This window comes from Gadus chalcogrammus, chromosome 10, assembly GCF_026213295.1.
Source record: "Gadus chalcogrammus isolate NIFS_2021 chromosome 10, NIFS_Gcha_1.0, whole genome shotgun sequence".
NCBI classification, from domain to species: domain Eukaryota; kingdom Metazoa; phylum Chordata; class Actinopteri; order Gadiformes; family Gadidae; genus Gadus; species Gadus chalcogrammus.
The window spans coordinates 21159659-21174658 of record NC_079421.1 but is presented as its reverse complement, the minus strand read 5'-3'; the positions used below and the strand labels follow the sequence as shown (position 1 = coordinate 21174658).

The window sequence follows — 15000 nt, the reverse complement described above, 5'->3', positions numbered from 1 at the left end:
GAGTGATGATGTTTAAATGTTGCTGGTCCTCTCTTTCATCCAGGACTCTCCATGGCAACGACCTTTCAACTATCCCGGAGGGCGCCTTCAGCCACCTCACCTCCCTGTCCCACCTGTAAGTGCAACCATGCACGTGTGTGTGTGTGTGTGTGTGTGTGTGTGTGTGTGTGTGTGTGTGTGTGTGTGTGTGTGTGTGTGTGTGTGTGTGTGTGTGAATGCTTGTGGTATTTTATGTTGAGCTTGTCTAATAATGACTTACATCCCACAATGTGATATTGTGGAATGTAATATTAATTTCTCATCGTCTCGAATGTATGCCTGTGTGTGTGTGCGTGTCTGTGTCTTCGTGTGCCTGTGTGTGCTTTTGTGTGTGTGTTTTTGTGTGTGTGTGTGTGTTTGTCTATGTGCAGGGCACTCGGGGCCAACCCTCTCTACTGTAACTGTGATCTCCGTTGGCTCTCTCAGTGGGTGAAGGCCGGCTTCAAAGAACCTGGTGAGATATCACATATTACACAAACCCTGATAAAATGAATTGTTGTGTTGTATACATATTGTTGATATGATATGGAATGATATGTTAGGGGATGGTGTCGATGTGGTTTAAATGAAATGATAAGATGTGTTATTGAATGTTATCATACAAAATAAGATACACAACATGATATGGTATAATGGCCCATTGCCTACTAATGTAATCCGAGAGAACAACACAATGTTTCTATGGGTTTCCATAGGCATTGCTCGCTGTACTGGACCACCAGACATGGCCGACAGACTGCTGCTCACCACGCCTCTGAACCGCTTCCAATGTAAAGGTATCTATCCGTCTCTCGTCTGTCTGTACATCTATCAATCTATCCGTCCATCCATTCATATGGCCCTATGTATGTCTATCTCTCGCATCTCTTCCCTGGCTGTACATCACCTCTAGTAGAGATCAAACCCCTGCCGTCTGTATTAATCCCTGAAGATTAGTGCAGATTAGTGGGGATCAAGGTGTGCAGAAAGCAGATGCAACTCTAAACCTGGCGTGTCGATGCAGCCTTAACAGTGCTTGATCCCATGCTTTAGCAGACGTTTCCCTCTTCCACTAGAACCTCACAAGGACCCTAAACGGCAGTACAAATGTGACCGTCTAGCGGGAAAACTGAGGGCAAAAACAGGGCAGGTTTATTATTATTTGAAAATGGGACCAAAAGGGACACGGTCCTGGTATCACCTAGGAGTGTTCTTAGAGTGGCACCTCAGTGGACAGTTCGACGCACTCTCTATCACATCAGTGACATAACATCTATCACTGACTCACTCCAAAATGAGTGCATTTCTCTGTTTTCTCCTCCAAGTCCCGTACAAGTACTTACTCTAGTACGTCCAACATAGCTGAAATAATTGCATTCACCATTTGACGGGGCGCTGTTATCCAAACTGCCGTACAATATCGTGAGTGGTGATGCTCCGGCAGGATTAAAACCCCTTACCCTATCAGTGAATACGCCATGCTCTACCAGTGGAGCGACACAGGTCAGCAATAAAGAAACCCAAATGTTTCTGTGTTCTTCTTCAGGCCCAGTTGACATCAGTCTGACATCAAAGTGCGCCCCCTGTCAGGCGGCACCCTGCCACAACAACGGCACCTGTGTAGCTGACGCCGTGGGATCCTACCACTGCACCTGTCCGTTTGGGTTCAAGGTAAGACCCGGGTCAACGTGTCACTGGGTCACCCGTCGGCCATTTGTGTAAAGCAGACTTCCAAGGGTTGTTATCCGATCGGTGGAATAGAAACGCGTTCCCACCCAATTCCGTAGAAATTAGACTCCAAATAAGCCTCCATACACTCTCCTGACATATGACCTGGATGATGATGATGATGATGATGATGATGATGATGATGATGATGATGATGATGATGATGATGATGATGATGATGATGATGATGATGATGATGGGATTAGTCGAAGAGGCATGGCGATTAATTAGTAATGTGACCTTTAGATTTTGACTTCCAATTACAGTACATTCACTTGTCATCACGAGTCGAGCCCAGATCAGTATGAGGTCTACTTTTAACGAGTGGATTTTTAGCCACTAAAGGAAAACAAAAGGATTCTCCTCTGTGGTACAGGGATCTTGCGGTGTGTAGCAGAGACCGACGTTCCTTTGGGTATTGGGCACGGCCATGCATAATGCATCTGCTGGTTGATCATTAGGGTCATGATGACAGCAGCCCTCTATGGTCAATGTCTATCGACGCCACACAACACAGAGGGCAGCCCCATCTGTCAGAGCCTCGGTTAGGTCAGATTTGTAGATCTGCTATTGAGTCTAGTGCTGGGATGGTGTGTGTGTGTGTGCACGTGCGTATGTATGTGCATATGTATGTGTGTGTGTGTGCGTGTGTGTGGGGAAGGGGGGGGTATATGTGAGCTATCCCTCACTAGGGCATTCATCTAAATGTGTTTGAATAGTCCACAGAAACATCAATAGTGTAGGATTGAAGTAGGAAAGAAGAGTTTCGAGAGAAGGGTTAGGTCGCAGGGGTCGCAAAAGGAATATTTCAAGTGGTAAAGGAGAACTTGTTGTCCTTTGTTTGAGAGCCGAAGTCAGAGACCAGAGAGATGGAGAGTATAGCATTAACCTGCAAAGCTTATCTTGTAATTTAACACAATAGGTGTTGTGGTTACAAACCATAGTTCTCCAACATAATGTACAAATTGAACTTGAATCCCAACTAATGTAATATATTAATTCAATTGAGTAGTTAAGGTTCCCCACACAAAGTCAACCTTCTGCAAACTCTTTAAGTAAATGTGTTTGATGTTGAATTTGAATATTAACCGTCACCTTGTTATGTTTCCTCTCTCATCCTTTTGGACCCCTCCTTCTCTTCTCTTCTCTCTCTCTCTCCTGTATCCTCTTTTCTTCTCCCATCCTCTGCCCCTTCTCCTCTTCTCCCTTCTCCTCCCTCTCTTCTCCTCCCCTTTCTATCCTTATCTCCTCCCCTCTCCTCACTCTCCTCCTCCCTCACCTGTTCCCAGGGTCAAAACTGTGAGGTGAGCATCAACAGCTGCCTGAGTTTCCCCTGTTCCAACGGAGCAACCTGTCACATCCAGCCTGGCCTGGAAGACCAGTTCAGGTAAAGTAACATCCTGGAGCCAAACCATTCATGTTGTTAACGAGATCATATGATGATGACGATGATGATGATAGCATTAAGCCTATTTCTGTGTTCATAATTGGTAAAGACACACGCTTACACCACACACAGACGCATACACACACACACACACGTGTGTGCGCACACACATATACACACACATATTGGTGAACACATCCCTGTGCATCAGCATCAGCATTTCCCCTGCTGCAGTTTGAAATGCTTAGGAAACCCTGTAGGAGCAGGGGTGACTCAGATGTTGCCGTTTGGGATGCAAGGTTAACTCTGCGGTTCCCAGGCCCATTAGCCGGCGGACCTTTCAGTCCTCACTCATGCTCCCATCTGCAGGGACACACATAAATTACCGGCTAAGTAATTAGCTTTGTCATTGCTATTGAGCTGGGCCATCCAGCACTAAGGAAACGTCTCACTATGACCCCGGTCCAGTCTGATCCCCACTGGCGTATATAAAGACACCAGGAGCCAACTTACGTCCTCACCGCTACTCCCCCTCCCCCCTCCCTCCCTCTCCCCCTCCCTCCCTTAAACACAGAAAGTGGAGAATAGGGGGATCATTTTACGATGAGGCCAAAAACAGGACCTACGATCCGTTTTAACGACGCAACCCCATATCGAGTTTGCAGTTATGCACTCAGATGCACGCTCACTCTCTGTGAACTGTGAGTGTCTGTAGGAACCCCTTTGTTCCTACAGTCTTGAGTATTATGAGTGAACCGATTGTCATGAACACCTTACCGGGATTCATCTTTGTCTACCTGGGCTGCTTAACAAGCCCTTTGCCCTTTGAAGCGCAGGGTATGCGACTGGCCTTTAGCGCCCTGCATGGTAATGCTATTAGAAGCTAAGCTTGCCCTTCACAGACCTTTCCTCTTAATGCTAACGCTAACACAGGTAGCATGGTATGGGCCACAGAATGCAAGAAAGAGAGAGAGAGAGAGTGTGAGAGAGGGAGAGAGTCACAGAGAGAGGCCGAGAGAAAGGGAGAGAGTGAGATAGAGGTGGGGCAATGAATGATGGGGAGGGAGAACTGAAATGAATAACTGGAAAGAAAAATCAGGAGAGGGAGGGGAGGGGAGGGACGAAGCAGCCCTCGGTGACATTTGAACGTATGATGTAATCACTTGTGGATGTCCAACACGTCCAATTAGCCGGGGATTTCTCATGTCTCCGTGGCAGGGACCCATTTGTCAAGATATATGGTTTAAATGTCAGGGCTCCCATGTGATTGGGTGAACGCTCACCTCTGACCCCACAGCCACAGCTTGCTGGTTGCCTCATATTCCCAGACCGACGTCTCTGACGGTTTCCTTTATTTGTTATTTTTTTCTCTAATTTTTCCTGATGTTTCGTTTTCTCAGCCTGTCCCTTCTCCCTTCTCTTCCATCCCTCTCTTCCATTTCCTCTCACTCCTCTCTCGCTTCTCCACATCCTTTAGTTGAAAGCAAAGAGAGTTAGGATATAATAACTGACATACAGATATTGTAAGACAGACAAAAAGACATTCATGGAGAGAGAGAGAGAGCATTAGGACTGTAATATTTTACTGTTAGTTGCGTTTATTTTGGAAACTACCAGGAAGGCGAGGAAAAGCAGTTAATAAAGTGTGTGTGTGTGTGTGTGTGTGTGTGTGTGTGTGTGTGTGTGTGTGTGTGTGTGTGTGTGTGTGTGTGTGTGTGTGTTTTTGTGTGTGTGTGTGTCTGTGTGTGTGTGTTTGTGTAGCTGTGTGTGTCCACCAGGCTTCGAAGGTCTGAGGTGTGAGGTGAACCCAGATGACTGTGAAGACAACGACTGTGAAAACAACTCCACCTGCGTGGACGGAGTCAACAACTACACCTGCATCTGTCCCCCCAACTACACAGGTATGCACACGCCAATTTGATCTTCATCACAGTAACAGTCTTAACTACACCCATAACTGCCCCTTGAACCACAGTAATCTGCATACCCAGACACTTGCACCCACACACACACCTGTGTGTGTGTGTGCGTCTGTCTGCGACTGTGTGTGTGTTGATGTGTGGTTGTGTGTTGTGTATTGGGCTTGGGGACCAGGGATTATCTATCAGAGGCCTCATCTGACTGGCACATTTATTCACCAGTGTTTTGAACCTCTCATGTTGGTCTTTGAAAGACACAAATACATAAAAACTTCAATGACGATGGAATTGATGACGATAATCTGTGACAAATCTCTCTCTCTCTCTCCCTTTCTCTAGGAGACCTCTGTGAAGAAGTGGTTGATCCCTGTCTTCAGGGATTTGATCCCTGCCTTCATGACTCCAAGTGTGTACTCTCTGGTCGCACATACAGGTAAACCACACGTCCAATAGAGGGCCATGGGGGCTCAAAGCGTGCTTGCTTACTTATTTGTGTCAGAGTTGTATCAAGTAAAATAAGATAAAATATTAGGAATTCATTAATGAAGCACACATATTGAGAGAAAGACTGTAATTGAAGTCACAAGAATATAGTAACACGCATATACAGTATATTATAAACTTGACGACTTTGATTGACGTGTTTTGATGGTTGCGATCTTTGTTGGAAGTCTAAATTGTTGAAATATAAATGATTCTACCGCTTGCGAGATTTTTAAACATAGTTGGTTTGTTAATATTTAATATATCTGTGACATCCACTGCAACCTTTAGCTTCACATTTGATCATATGTTTTTCTTTTCAATATCTCAATACTGCCATCTAGTGGTCAGTGAGTATATAATGGTCCTTTAATGATAAGAGTTTTATGTATTGCAGGTGTGAGTGCCTACCCGGCTATGTGGGGCAGAACTGTGAGCAGGACTACAATGACTGTCTGGAGAACAAGTGCCAGCACGCCGCAGAATGTGTGGACGCCATAAACGGCTACACCTGTGTCTGCAAGGAGGGCTTCAGGTGAGCTCGCAAACCCCATGCAACATAGAGAGGACACGATATACAAAGACAAACTAATATGCAGACATGCACGTATGCTGATGAAGAAATGCTGACACAGCACTGATGGGATCAACGAAAGCGAGACATTTGATTGAAGGATTATTGGTAGTTGGTTTGACCTATCCTTTGCCCTCTTTCATGTAGTCCCTTATCTACATTCGCAAAACCAGACGAGCTGGCTCTCAAATTGAATGGGCTGTAAATCTGAAAATGTTTCAAACTTAAAAGGTGTTTAATACACTCACAATGCAGCCTTCCCAACATACACTAGGAAGGTATTCATGATAGTTATATCTATATATATATTTATATATTCTATATATATATTACACAAAGTCAATATCTAAAAATACAAATAGACATACGGACACGCAGGCAAATACACAGATGGATCTTCATTATTAAACACTTGACTGTCTAGACCCAATTTGGGTGTGTGTAGGTGATTTTGTGTGTGTTTGTATGTGTGTGTGTGTGTGTGTGTGTGTGTGTGTGTGTGTGTGTTGTTGAAGATTAACCGAGATATAAAACACTTAGACTAATTCAAGAGAGAGAGTAGAATGAAAACGAGGGGTCCGGAGCAAGAATTGACAAAAGACTTTATCGTGCAGAAAAACAACAACGACAACAGCCTGAGTGGGTTTGCAAAGTCACTACTCGTCAACAGATTCCAGCCTCTTCTTAAACACACAATAGCACAGTACTCAGCAGTTTCTTGTTTTTTAGGTGTCCACATATAATCAAACACAAATTCTTCTAAACAGATGGTCACCGAGATAGTCTAGGACCCAGGAAGTGGAGTCAGCATACATCGTGTCAGTAGCTTCCTGCTCCTGGGGGGTTGCGCCCCAACCCCTGCTCTGACCCAAGACTCCCAGGCCTCGTGACCAGCCCTGGATCAAAATCCAAGGCGCTTTACATGTTTTCTACCATTAGATATATAGGCCTAATAATAATCATAGCTTACCACAGAATATAATCATTAATTTCTACCACACATCCCCCCTTGTTGGGGCCAATAAGGTTCCAACAAATTACTTGAATTATTGCTAAGCCTATATGCTACTAAGCCCTTGCCAAATTGACACCACATCTGGTCATCGGTAAAAACCTCAGAGCTTTGACAGGGATTTCAACCTGTTTTTAGGCCAAAAAGATTTACCAAATGCAGTGTATTATTAACACTCTAATCCCTACAAGTTGTTTCATATGTAATCATAAAACCTTTCTAATCATAATAACACAATATTCTATATTCATCATGCAACTATATCAAATGTGTATCTAGAATACCTACATAATAATCATAAACAGCATAATAATCAATAATCATTCAGCATGCATTGAAAATTGGCATTTCAAAAATATGTGACACCATATTATACATAAAAAATGGACATAACATACATTCAATAATGTGAAACATAATAAAAATTAAAAACTAAGATTGTCAACAAGCTTGCATGGATTTGAATAGCTCTGATTATCGTCATATACCGGTATACTATATAACGTGGGGGGTTTGGGCATCGTGGTTGTTGCTTCTGGTTGCAGCCACCAGCCCTGAAACCCATTAGTCCAATGTCCATTTGTTCACACTGTCTGAAATGGTTGTGGTTCACATGAGGGGTCTGATTCTCACATTCCGGTCTCCTCTCTAGTTTCACTCCAATCTATCTCCCCATAGAGCATCCTCTCCCAGTCACCCGACTCCTCTATGCCAGACACCATTTCATTGAATTAAATATGTAATTCACACTGATCTTTCCTATGCACATGTTCATGATTCTGGCGGAAGGTTAATGCACATAACGGTTGGTTATCCGACATAACAGTAAACACAAATTCATTAACTTGGTCTCGCGGTGGTATCTGAGTATATAAGACAGTTTTCCCTTTGTTGTCAATTAGTCCTGAATGATTTTGGGCCGGATTATCCTGTGTTCCTCTCTGGCTTTCTTCAGTAGGCCTACCACCCCCTAATTCCTGGCCCTTCCAGGTTTGTGTTGTCCCCGTGGTTTCATCCTTCCTCGGGGTCTGTGCTTGTGCCAGCGAAATCTGGCACAACCCGTAAAGGATCAGAAACAGGCTCCCCGTTTTCAGCATCATCATGCTGCTGTATCTCTTGGCTCGACTGGATCTGGTCCTGGGGCAGCTGGTCAGCCCCACGTGTGTCTGCGTCTGGCTCCTCCTCCTCACGGTCGTCTCTGGCTTTGGGTTGAGCAGCTTTTGTGCAGTGGTTGAGATGATACCACGTGGCACTTCCTTCCACTTGGTTGGCTGTTGGTGTTGCGTTGGTGACTTTGTATGGTCCTTCTCTCACATGGTCACCTGGCTCCACCCCCCTTGGTGGCTCCTTCTCCAACTCTGGAACTCTGTCTTTCTCTTGTTGAAAAATAAGCCTGTGTATGCCAGTTAGTTGTCCCAAATAGCGTCTTAATTCAGTTTCCAATTGTTCTAATGGAGGTCCTTTATGAGGCCCTCGAATGACAGGTGAAGGCATGGGTCGACCCGTAAACATTTCATGCGGGGTTAGATGCGTCGTTCTGTTAGTTTTCATGCGATAACTCATTAGTGTCAGTCGTAGTGCATTAGTCTTTTAATTTAGTACTCTAATTTAATTTTGTTAATCTTTGTCTTAAGTGTCCGATTCCTCTCTGCACCATACCTTGTGGTTTGAGGAATGTAGACACAGCCTAATCTTTGTTTGACATGCAGATGTTAAATCACTTGTTTGAGTGTTTTCTGAATAAACGCAGCTCTATTGCCTGAGCTAATTTGTGACGGAATTCCAAACCTTGGCATGACTTCTCTAGTCAGAACCTTAATTACCGTAGCCGCACTTTGGTCTTCTGATGGGACTGCTTCTACCCATCTGTTGAACACTGTTTTTTCAAATATTTCACACTCATTTAGCTGGATGTTAATCATTATTTGCAAGTATGGTGAAGAAAAACCTTGTTTTCAATTTTTTTCCTAATTCTCCTCAATACCTCCCCCCTTGCGCAATGGTCAAAACCATACGCATTAAATGATAAGCAAATCTAATAACGCCGTTGGTGCACCCAACGTCGAAAGTCTAACCTTAAGCATCAGTAAACTGAAACCAATCTTTTGGGAAGGGAAATCAAAACCAGTATGTCCAAATCCTAAGCCCAATATGGGTGGGTTTACCATCAGCCGCCCGAAACCACGCTGTTCCGAAGTCATGCACTAAACCGAAAAAACATACATGCATTAGTGGCCTTCTATGCCACAAAGGCAAAATAAAATGAAATAAAACGCGACATGCCCCGTTTCAAGACGACCTCTGCTGCCAGAGCTGACATATCTGACTCCTGTTCCCCCTCCACCTTTCATCAGCCGGCTTTTCCTATGATGGTTGCAGTCCGTCACTCCATGATCAGGTGAGCCAGTGCTCACAGTGACTCTGCCAAGTAATCGTGACTGTGCCTGAATTAGGTTGTCCCGGGCTTCAAGGTGGGATCTTACCCGTCGTTGGCTAACCAGCCTTCCATACTGGCTTATTGCAGGATGCCGTACCTGGGATACGATCAATCCCCACCTATATGGTGGTATAGATCGCAAAGTGGAGGGATGGAGACAGAGTCTTCAGCCGCATCTGCCTTATGCAGCCATATGTGTGCGTCATGAATGCACATCAGGGCGACTATAAAACAAAATATAATTTATCAGTTAAAATTATTAAAGTGTTGCAGCAGTATTAGTGGCATTTGAAGGTAAACCCACTACTTCCGAATCCAATTTGACAACATAGCATGTATGTCTCCTTCCCAGCAGATGTAGCGTCAATCCACCTATTGTCCTTAACTAGGGAGATGTGAAAGAAAACAAAAATCACAAGATTAAAACTTGCATCTTCAATATTGGGCGACTCACTTTTGTTTTAACCGTTACTCAAAATCACAATTCTCTTCATAATCCTACCCGATTGCCCTTCACTATCTATTCAAATTGGACGACCTATTAAACCTTTTATTCTACCTATTGCTTGCATTTAGTGTTTTCCATATTTTGATTCACTACTATACCAAACCCAAATCCTCTATGTTGATCTTAACTAGTTTATTCAACACTGAATTGATACATTGTTTCTATTTAGTAATTAACCATATTGTTTTATCTAAAGTATGCTTGTGTATCCCCTTGTGTATTCAGTCACTTGGAGTAGGAGAGGATTCTCCCCTACCTCGGCAGCCCTGACACACACATGAGAACAGGCTCACACACACCCTGTCTCATTTTATTTTACTTATTTATTTTAAATTACATTTGTCATTGTGGATAACCTAAATTTAGAAATTTGGATAACGTTTTATCATACTTATTTGGTCTAAATTTTAAGTATTGCCGATTGTTTTTTCTAAATTATAAGATCACTTTTAATAAATTGTCTATTACTTATTAATCTTGAAGGAAATATTTTATTTGTGTTGTTATCTTAGCACCTAGACCTCGTCAGGTCCAAGCACCAAAATAACATCCACCTATCCACGCAGAGTCCATGGGTTGGGTCCGCTCCTCGTTTGATGAGTCACTTTACCCTGGCGCCATTGAACCCATTGACTCCTGTGGAGTGTGGTGTGCAGACAATTTTTAACGCTAATTGCTCATGTTTGAGTCTAAATAATTATTCCTAAATCCTGTAATCACCATTTAACTTGCTCAGGGACACATCAACACTCAGCTAGGAGAGATGGGGGTCGAACCAGCAACCCTTCGGTTACTAGACAACTGCTCTACCTCCTGAGCTAAACGACCCCAGCCACCTCTCCGCTGATTTATTACCTCCGGGTCGGTCCGTGTCCGCCCTTTTTGCTGTCATTAAATTCCTCTCCCTCCTCCATACACCTTCTCTCTCCGATCCAACCCGTTGTCTCACCAGTGCTCTGTGTACCAAGATGTAATGATATATACCATATGGTGTTCCGACGCGTTGGAGAGTCTCCAAGAACCACAGAATCACCAATCCCAGTGGTGGTTCTACGTTTTTTCTAAAACAGTGGACAAGGGTTACATTCAGGAACCAATTACAGAGTACATCCAAACGCACAAATAATCTATTAAGCACAATGCAAATTCAATCTCTTTCTCTCTGTTGTTTCTCTGTCCAGCCCCCACCGGCGGGTTTTCCTTACTTACGTTCCTTCTCTCTAACTTTCTTTACCTCTCTTTACCTACTTCCTTTGTTTTCACAAATCTCCATAACCATTTTCACTTTCAGTAATCCTTTCCTTTCCTGTCTGGTTTATTCGTTTTTTGGACACTCTCCAAAACTAGATTATTAATCTTAAAAGGCCATCGAAAGATATCATTCTCCCCAAAGAAAATTCTAACCGGAAAGCCTTCTCCAATCTCATCGCCACTTCTCGTTGCCAATCCACACACTCTTCCTCTTCTCTGTCTCACTCTTCACAAATCACTTCTTCTGACCCCTCTAACTCAACTCAATGTAACTCTTTCTCACTCACTCACTCACTCACTCACTCACTCACTCGCTCACTCACTCACTCACTCGCTCGCTCACATCGCTCACTCATTCGCTCATATATACAACTTAAAATAAGAATTCACAGACTATCATCCTTGGAGCTGTCATAGGTATTAACTGCGTGTGCTCCGAGAATCCCAAAGTTTTGGTGAATTTTCCTGCCAGGGGGAGGTGAGAGGCATAATTTGGACCTACGCAAGTGTAAGTGGCCCCAGTGTGGGCCATCATTGGCGTGCCTCTATAATTTATCAGAACCTGCAGTATTGGTTTCTCACCAGCTTGTTTTGTGATCGCTACAAGCTGACTCTCCCCCTGTGGATTCTCTGAGCACCCCTAGTATCCCTGTCCCATAAAGGGACCTGCCTGGTAGCTACCTCCTTGTTCCTGCCTTCCCTGATAGCTGTTACCCTGTCCTTGCTGTGGTGGATAAGGGTTAGCCAAACAATTCCTCCTAATATGTCCTTCCATGTTGCACCCATAGCATATTAAAGGACCTTTGCGTTGTCCTTGGGATCCTTGTTGTTGATTGTTTCTAAACTGTCCTTGGTGTCCTTGTTGTAAATTGTTTATATACTGACCTTTGGGCCCCTTATTCTGATTCTGCCTATTCCCATTTGTTGGGTTTCCAGTATTATGTAGGTGTATCTGAATGGTGCATATGAATGGTGGAGTGGGTGACCATTGGCTCTGAGGCTGTTGTACTGGGGTAGAGAATGCCTGTTGAGGAGGTTGGGTTTGTGGTGCGCCCTGCTGGACGGCTTGCAATATTGTATCAACAGACTCGGAAACAACCACCTGTTTTTTCTTCTCCTTTTCTCTTTTTGTGAGTTCTTCCAACTGAAGCTGAGATAGCTTCCTCTGCACCTCTTTGCTTTGTTCCTGTATTTTGTGTTCATTTTGCCGATATTTGTCCACTGCATGAACCACATGATCGCAGAAGTCTCTGTGAGTTTTATTTGTAACCAGTCCAACCACATCATCCAGCTTAACTTTGATTGAGCTAGGTAGAATCTCTATCACAGAGTTTCTGAACATGACCGAAAACACAGGATGGATCTCAGGATCCTCATTCGTCTCCAAGCGCCATCTGTCCACTTGGGCCTGGAGGTAGGATGCAGGATTCTCTGTGTCGTTGATAGGGAGACCTCTCATGTTTTTATGATCGATATGGGTAGGGAACTCCCTTCTGAGTGTGGCCCACATCGCCACTCTGTAGCGATCAAGTGAAAGCCCATCGAGCATTACGTCCATTATATCCAACCCTCCATTCCTCAGTACAGACTCCATTTTAGATAACCCCAATACTCTTGCCAACAGAGCTTTCAGGTCCCCCACTGCCATTAGCTTTCCCACTGTGAGTTCCTCAAATGTTCTAATCCATTTAGACGCCCCGTTATGAATGTTAGGGAGTTTAGAAATAACTCCCTCCAAGTCCTGTGAACCCCACGGTTGATATTGGACCTGTTGTCCTTTGACTAGAATGGGATAATTACCTGGGAGGGTGTCGGGTGCCTTTCTTCCCCTTCGTGCTCTCCTTAGTTTCCCCCGTGACTGGAGTACTAGGGGGCTTTGTATTGATGTACTGCAGCCAGACACCTCTGTGCCTGGGTCCCTACTGACCCTCCCTTGTGTGTTACATTTATTATCTCCTTCATCTAGTGTGACTTCCCCTTTAAATTCCACGTTGTCTGTTATCAGTGGATGCATGTTAGTTGGTTTGTACGGCGGTGGCTCAAGCTTCAGAGGCAAAGGTTGAGCCTCTTCTTCCTTTGTGATTATTTTTCTGGCCACTCGTTGTATTGCGCGCCACCTCTCTCCCTCTATTTCAAACAAAGCTAGCACTAACCTTTCCCTGTCTCTCATCTCTAAGGCATTTTTTCCACTTCTGTTAGGTTTGTAGTTCCTTATTACTACCTCCATGTCCCTACACATTGTCTGATCAAAAGTCCCTCCCGCGGGCCAAATTGTGCCTGATTTAACAGTCCGCTTCTCCCACTTCTCAGAAATTCGTTTGATCTCATTTCTGAGGAGTGGATTGTCTCTGCTCAAAACTTCTACCGCTGTTGGTGCCATTTTTAATTATTACTTTATTACCTTATTTATTTTTTCTGAAATACACTATTTATTAATACAATTTATTTGAGTTTATTCTACTAGTTAGTTTAAATACTTTACTATCTCTAAGCTACAAACGTGAACTCTTCCCAAGCGTTCGTCTCCCTCCCGAAGGTTGGAATGTGGCTCCCACCCTTCACTGTTATCTTTAAGCCTGGCCTGCAGGCTCCTGCTCGTAGCCTGTGAGATTGCTCGTGCACGTGCAGTTAGAGTCAGCGCGGGGATGTTTAAGTCAAAGAAGATTTACACATTTATTCAATACTTCAACAAATTAACTATTCTCTATCCGTCTAATTTATTTTTGATTATCAATTACTTCAAACAAATTAACTATTCTCTGTCCGCCTAATTTATTTATGACAGAATCAACAAAAAACACAACAAAAATGAACCGGGTCGTAAAAACCTCCGAGGTAACTTAATCCTAACACGACTTAAATACAGACAATAAGCCGGTTCATACAATTTCTTTATCTTATATTGAAAAATGTCCGAATTGTTTGTAATTAATTACAAATAAAAGGTTGACCGAGTGTAGAAACTGGCCTTTTGGTTAAAATATGAACAGTCGGATGGATAATCAATCAACCAGAATTTCAAACAAGAACCTATTGCCACACAGCACCAAGATCAGAGTTACAGACTGGCCCTTTCTTTAGATCCAACACTGCAGCGTGATTGGAAGATTAGCGGGTCAAAACTCATTCAAACGGAACGTCAAACGACAGGCCCATTCTTTTAAAATAATGGCTGAATACATAACCATTCGAACAGATCAAGAACAAACAAGAAACTTCTCAAAACACCAAGATCAGGATTAGCTAATCACCTGAAGCGGTATCCCAACCAAGAGACTTATCTATTCAAAAAGTGCGAGAAGCCTGTTTTCTCAAAATAGCAAGATCGGAATCAGAAATTCACCTGGTGTAGGATCTGCAGGTCAACTGCACCAAGATGAGCATTTAAAATTCACTAGTCAGTATCCCAAGAAAGCTCCTCAAATAAAAACGACTGAATTAATTCCCAACTGACAACTCAACCCCAAATAGGATACTGTCAGAAAAGATCCTACAGGTCTGTTTCTTTCGACCTGCGGGCCTGCTGGCCCTGTCCTTGTTAGAACTTTCCACTAATTCGTTCCTCCACAAGACAGTCACAGGACTTACAGTAAGCTTACATAACCAAAACACCAAAACACCAAATATCAACAACTCGTATCAAAATAGGGAGCCACAAAGCGTCTTGGTCATTTAGAACCACA

The 15000-nt window shown here is 43.6% G+C and overlaps 1 protein-coding gene across 1 annotated transcript in view; it reads left to right on the top strand.

The window, feature by feature from the left end:
* Window positions 1-12: 12 nt before the first annotated feature.
* The window catches only part of LOC130390220 (slit homolog 3 protein-like), a 32043-nt gene continuing 17055 nt past the window's right edge, over window positions 13-15000 (top strand). Inside the window, exons 1-8 of the mRNA XM_056600036.1 lie at window positions 13-115; window positions 411-493; window positions 735-815; window positions 1565-1689; window positions 3036-3133; window positions 4895-5034; window positions 5392-5485; window positions 5933-6070. Of these exons, the coding sequence (XP_056456011.1) occupies window positions 764-815; window positions 1565-1689; window positions 3036-3133; window positions 4895-5034; window positions 5392-5485; window positions 5933-6070 (647 nt within the window). The 5' untranslated portion in view covers window positions 13-115; window positions 411-493; window positions 735-763. The remainder of the gene's footprint in view (window positions 116-410; window positions 494-734; window positions 816-1564; window positions 1690-3035; window positions 3134-4894; window positions 5035-5391; window positions 5486-5932; window positions 6071-15000) is intronic.